Source organism: Stegastes partitus, unplaced genomic scaffold (genome assembly GCF_000690725.1).
Source record: "Stegastes partitus isolate 25-593 unplaced genomic scaffold, Stegastes_partitus-1.0.2 Scaffold103, whole genome shotgun sequence".
NCBI lineage: Eukaryota > Metazoa > Chordata > Actinopteri > Pomacentridae > Stegastes > Stegastes partitus.
This window is the reverse complement of record NW_007577834.1, coordinates 15,351-21,831: the sequence shown is the minus strand read 5'-3', so window position 1 is coordinate 21,831 and position 6,481 is coordinate 15,351. Positions and strand designations below refer to the sequence as shown.

The following is a 6,481-nucleotide window of genomic DNA, read 5'->3' as shown; positions in this document are numbered from 1 at the left end:
GGTTACTGTACAGCTCTTCAGCAGAGCTGTGCAGGTCCTGAGTGATGGGGAAAAGCTGAGAATGGAGAGTGAGAAAGTAAATAAAAATCTGTATGATAATAAATTGCATCACTGGTAATTCTATCCAGTGCCGGTCTGCGGTGTGCTGCAGTGTGCAGAGCCCCCTTTATATGCGGGGGCCCAGGGAGATCTGCTGATAACATGGGGATTGATGTAGGCCATTAAAGGAGCGTGTGTGCAGGGCTGGAGGGGTACGTTACATTTGGCCTCCACAACAGCACTGTATATCAGCATGTTGTCACCTGGGCTGATGTCACAGCAGGTCCTTCGGCTAAGAAAACACACTCTCTGTCTTGGGTGGGTGACCAGAGCAGAGTCACTCACTACCCACTAATGTGCTACTCGTGCCGAGGGGCGTTGTTTTGGGTTCATGGCCTCCCTGAATGTAATCCATAACCAATTAGACATCGTGCATGTGTAACTATAGAGACCTTTCAATCAAACACAATGATGTGGTTCGCCATGTGGGTGGAAAAACATGAGGCCAACATTCCTGTAACAGTGACGGTTTGACTGACCTGGGGTCCGTTTCACAAAGCAGGTTTCATGAAAACTCTGAGTTTGTTAACACTGAAATGAGGGAAACTCTGAGTTTTCCCTCAAAGGGAGATAACTCAAACCAGAGGAAGAGGGGTAACTCTTGCCTGTTTCACAGAGCGAGGTAACTTAAGACCTCGGACAATTACCGTAGTAACAGACTCCATGAACCTAACCAGGGGCCTGTACTACGAAGCTAGATCAATATACCCAGGATAGATTTCAGAGATCCAGCTCGACTAACCCTAACAACAGGGTAACAGCACTGTTGCAGCAACCAAAGCCAGGAAGGAATGCTGGCAGAAAACTGCTGACTGTGTGAATGCACAAGTTCATTAGTTTATAATAAAATACGATCACTGTTCCATCATGAAAGCACGTATCAGACAATAAGCACATCTGAGGATTCCTTTTAACTAATTTGCTGCCTAATGTATATACTTGTGCCATATCTGACATTTTTTTACTTTCAGCTGCAACCCTGGCGTTGTAAAAAGGATGTGGGAACAAATTAAGAACAAAACAGAAACATAATTCAAGGTGGTGTGAGGTTATTAACGTATCCTACAAATACAAGCTTTGATGCTAAAGTCAGTTTACTGTTGTGGGGTGCTATTGGTATGGAAAATAATATGAAATAGCTTTGACATTGCCTGTAGCCAACAGGGGAAAAAAATGAATGAAGGAAGACAGCAGCTCATAGAGATCCTCGTCAGGGTGCGCTGTTTTGCATCACTCCTCAGTGATCCCTCACAATTCATGCTCCGATGTGTAGCGGGTTTTCAGTAAATGCCAGTGATGCCATTTTGTTGAGAACTGCTTCGCTTTCTACTCCGTCTGAAGTTTTACGGGAGAGAACTGATTTTCATTGGGCGGTGTTTTATACCCAGTGATCTCAATCTCCAACATAACCTGCTGCTGAGCACGTTAGCCGTTCAGTGTAAGTTACCATGGTGATGTACTCCGGTAAGAAGTGAACCACCTTCATAGGACCGAAAACCCAGGATTTAACCTAACGTTACCTCGCTAACCCCAAAGTAGTACAGGCCCCTGAAAGAGAGCTGCACAACAACACCAAAACAAGAACACACAAGACCTAACCCTGAGCTCTTCTGCCAGTTTTTTGACTTTTAGATGTTTTGAACTATCTTGCCATGGTGTGCGTAATTTATGCTTTTTGGACTCAACACACCTACTCAAGCCTTGAAACACTCATGAGTGCTTCGTTCATTTCATCCAGAGTGCACCCAGGACCTCGACACAACCTGACGACCAGATTTCAGTGAAGCCAATTGGTCCCCTGTGAACAGGGTCACGCCTGTTCATCTTTTCATGATCTCTTCCCCTTCTGCTGGGAACAGTGTGTTATTCTGGGAAGTAAAGCAGCACCAGGCTTGTCATTACAGGATCATAGCTCTTTGGATGTAAGTCCATTTAATCAAAGGATGGTGTTAATTCACAGCACCAGCTGGGCGTGATTCATGTTGCCATGGTAAATAACTATTTTTCCTGTCAACTATTTCAGACTATTCTCTCATTTGTCACATTTTTTTGACCTGATTCCATCTTTGAAGGACCAGGTGTGAAGCTGCCTGCTGTGTTGATACCTGAGATTACACACTACACATACGATTGACTCTTCAATTACACAATGGGAAGCACATGTGCCAGGAGAGCATAGTATTTTGGCCTTTTATACTAAATTGCACAACTGTCAGCAACATACAGACTATCAAAAGGAAACAAAAATGCGAGACACTCTTAAATGTCTGCTAATCAACTGCTTCACATCATTTATGAAGCCTTTTTGTTATAAATTCTTCAACTGATGACGCCTAATATATGGACTCAATATTAATCTAAACGTTCAATAAACATCATACGTTGTTAAATTGATTTCTTATGTTTGTGGGACAATTCAGGCCATATCATAGGCTGCACTCAAGTTTTTACAATATTTACTTCAAGAGTTGCATCATCACAATACAAAATACAATCATCCAGTCAGCAACTACGTATCCAATTCCACCTCAACAATGCAATAAAAATGACCATTAAAAACAAGCACAGCTGCAAAAGTCAGCACAGTTCAAGCTTCCATTCACACATATTACTGTTTTATAAAAAAAGACATTTGTCCACTCAAGTCCAATATAGCAAAACCTTTATTTAAACAGCACATTTTATATACAATTATTGATTACAAGTGCAAGGTAAATGCATTTATATTATGAAATAATGTAGTCACAGGATTGGTAACAACTTCTAACTGAATATCGAAGTCTGAGTCAGTACTCTAGGTTACTAAAAAATCAAGATAATGAAGAAAAAAACAAGTAAATCACGTCATAAAAATAGAAATCTGTATAATGAGAGTATAGGCAAGTGGTCTAATGAAACATTCAGTCTAACTTATGTGGCGTGCTGAGCTAAGAAGGCTCTAATTCTGTGTAGAAGCTCTTTCTTGACGCTGTCTGGCACCAAAGCTGCAAGAGAAAAAGATATTGGTAACTTTTCTGATATACTATTTCTGCGGAACTTCTATCTCAGTGCTAACACCTACATCCCTTAGTGGAAATATAACATCTCTTGACTGCACCACCTCTTACTATGGTCTACGGAGCAAGTGCCATTTCTGTAACTTTTATGACACGTGCAAAAAATATTAACTTTAGAGCAAAGCTTTTGGCATCCTTCAGGGGAACAACACTAATGCACATGTAACGACAGTCCACAGTTATGTAAAGTCTTTAATGTCTTAAATAAAACACTAAGGAGTTAATTACCTCTTCCTTTAGGTGTAATCTCTACAACAAGGTCCTCTACGGTGACATGCTCCAAACCCTTTTCTTTGATGACCTCTGCAAATCAGTAAATGTAGATGAGAGCAGCAGCAGAAACGCAAATTAAACAACAGAACAGTATTCTGCCTCAAATTTGTCTCAACAAAACACAGATAATTAGATAATAAAACTGTATGCCAGCCTTCTTTACAACAACTAAACTACAGCCCGTAAAATAAACAAGCAAAAAAAAATAAACTGTCTTAAAAACTTTGAGCTCTATAATACAGGAGTTCTTGCAGTCAAGCATCAGACTTTAGTTTTATCAGTCAAATATGTGTACACCAGCCTTTATATTGTCTACATTTGTAAAGGTCTGGTGATCTTATGGTAATTGGGAGGATGTATTGTATTCTCTTCAGGTGCTCGGTCATGCTTTAATGACTGGTGATTGGTAACAGGTGATTTGTCTGAGTATTGACTCAACAATATGACATTTGAGGGAAACGTAACTTTACTGGAATTGGAGAGACGAAGATTTTGTTGAACTTTTAAGGTTTATTCTACAAACAGAATGCATGTTGTGAGGTTGATGGTGACATTTATCAGAGAGGCTGAATACGCTACATTCATATTATCAATCAAAAACTGCATGCATCATGTCACAGTTCTACTCTGTTGTATATCAACTTTGGACTGATTCAATTCTTAAAGTATTTAACAACACAAGAACTTCAGACAGATGGCATGTGAGGATTCTTTTAACATCTGTCCAGATGTTTTAGCCCTGGCAGTCTACATACAACAAATCACTAATGAAAGCTTTTGCCTTGTATTTGTTTATTCTGTATTTGACTATTTGTTAATGTTTAAGTGTATTTATGTATTTTGACATTTACATGAAAATTCATGTAAACTGGAGGCTGAGCAGAGACCACAGATTGCATGTATAGCATTTTAATAGGCTACCCTGTCATAATTAAAACTACAGAAGACTGCATACAAGCTGATACATGAGTTTGATAACAACATAAATTAGTGTTTCTGTAACTTTGTGTACACTCTGAAGGCTGCTGGAAAATGTCCAGGCAACACAGTTCATCTGGAATGAGCCTTTTGTTACATTTTGGATATCAAGAACGATAAGAGCAGAGAAGTTAAAGGTCATTCTAACATAGTGGAAATGGTTGGGAAGTTGTTGCACCAGTTAGGTATGAAAACAATTGATGAAAATATTTTATAGGGTAAGTTTATCAAAAAACAGAACATTTGAATCTGCAGAAACTCTCACAATGTTGGCCTTTACATAAACTAGACAAGTCAATGAAAAACAACAGAAACACACAATTTACAAGAAGAAAAGAAACTTCTGAGAAAAAACACACACGCAAACCCAAAGAATCTCATTATGTTCAAGGTTTTTTCTGTCCTGTAATCTGTTAGCAACTGTTTGATATGTGTTTCAGCAACACTGCTGTGCTGTTTACCTTTGCAGTGAGCCTTCATCTGGTCCTTCCATCCACACTCGGTGAGCTTAGCTCTCAGTAACTCCTTCAGTCTGTCAGTGAAACACACAGTGAGAACACAGCAGTACATTTCTGCCTTATGCTAATTAAGTAACTAATACCAGCTGGAGACTTCGTTGTTTATTTTGGCCCTGATATGTGCTGTTGGCTCTGTTATGCTGACAGTCTCACCATGAAGTATGCAGACTATTCAGAGCAATGCTTGCCAGAAAAATGAATATGTGATGGAGCAGCTGCTTTCCTAGTTTGCAGCAAAGCAGGCATGTGTTATAAGAGCTTACAATCTCTGTCTTAAATAATAAAAGGAGAATATCAAGCTAGAGATCTTGACAACTGAGATCTTGAAGTGACAGAGCAGAATTTAGGACATCTTAATTGTAGTGTGGAGCAACTATATATAGTGATGTTGTTAATCTTATATTCATGCGTTATAGCAAGTTAGTTCAACACGTTTCCCCTTAATACGATGGAGGTGCTTTATTGTGGGTCTTTAACAGCCTTTGATGGCGTACAGCTATGAATAGACTCCCAATAACAACTTACAGAAGACACATTTTGGTATAAATAAGCTGATTGTACAATGCTATGCAGGATGTACGGGGGGCAATACCACGCTGATAAATCTGACGGCAACTGATTAACATTAGCTTCGAAAGGTTAAACCACTTTACTCTTTGCCTCACCTCTCTCTTTCTCCCATTTCTGTCAACTTCTGGTTTACTGTTGCCTTCATTCTGGACTCTTTACTCATAGTCTGTGACCTACAAAAAGAGAAAAAAAAAACACACAACGCCATCATTTAGACGCATCCATTTGAAAGTCAAGCTAGCGCTGTGAAGTTTAACAGCATGAACATAGCATCGCCAGCTACGTTTAACTTGCTAAACCACTTTAAACAACTGCGTTTACCATTTCAAGCAGTTACATTTAAAGGTCCGTTAATAAATAGGCCTCACATGCAAAGCTGGAAGTTAATACTCACTTACACACAGAAAAAAAACGAGGAATAGAAGAAGAATTTCTCTCTTCGCCAGACTTTATGGCGTCGCTACATGTAAAAGTTAAGATGAGACGACGTTAGCATATCTGGACCAAATATTACCAAACAATTAGCTAATAGGTTCCTTGTACGTTTGATTCAAAGATATATGAAAATAAAAGATTTAAATTTGTACCCAATCGGCGGCTACAGGCGAGAAATAGCGTAATTTGTTGATTTTTTCCGTCACATTTCCATTCCGTGGAGAAACACAGCTTGACTCGATGGTTCCTAGGTCTTGTTTACATGCAGTACTCTGTTCGACCACATGGCGGCGGTGTTGATTAATACATTTAGTCTAAATGAGCTTAACATTAACACACTGGCTGTAACTTGTAGATGTAGTTTATACTCAAAATAAATATATATGAAACACTTGATTCGTCACCAGGTCTTCAGAACAAAGACGTCTGTATATGTTTTCCAAAATGTAAAACTGATTGAGTTTAACATTGTTTTTCAATTAATTTCTGTGGTAGTTTGCAGAGGTTCTGCTTGGGGCTTACTCACTGCACACTGGATTGTCCATGCAATTA

The 6,481-nt window shown here is 39.2% G+C and overlaps 1 protein-coding gene across 2 annotated transcripts; it reads right to left on the bottom strand.

Moving 5' to 3' along the window:
* Positions 1 to 2,744: 2,744 nt before the first annotated feature.
* Positions 2,745 to 6,187, bottom strand: eny2 (ENY2 transcription and export complex 2 subunit). 2 transcript variants are annotated; one of them, XM_008277603.1, is made up of 6 exons: positions 6,082 to 6,187; positions 5,893 to 5,954; positions 5,590 to 5,667; positions 4,868 to 4,938; positions 3,384 to 3,458; positions 2,745 to 3,083 (listed from the first exon to the last, which is right to left on the bottom strand). In XM_008277603.1, exons 3-6 carry the CDS (start codon positions 5,655 to 5,657, stop codon positions 3,010 to 3,012), a joined length of 288 nt encoding a protein of 95 aa, XP_008275825.1. In that variant the 5' UTR covers positions 5,658 to 5,667; positions 5,893 to 5,954; positions 6,082 to 6,187; the 3' UTR covers positions 2,745 to 3,009. The 2 variants fall into 2 exon arrangements, with proteins under 2 accessions (XP_008275825.1, XP_008275824.1); XM_008277602.1 differs by lacking the exon at positions 5,893 to 5,954 and having other exon boundaries at positions 6,082 to 6,104.
* Between the last annotated feature and the right edge of the window lie 294 nt (positions 6,188 to 6,481).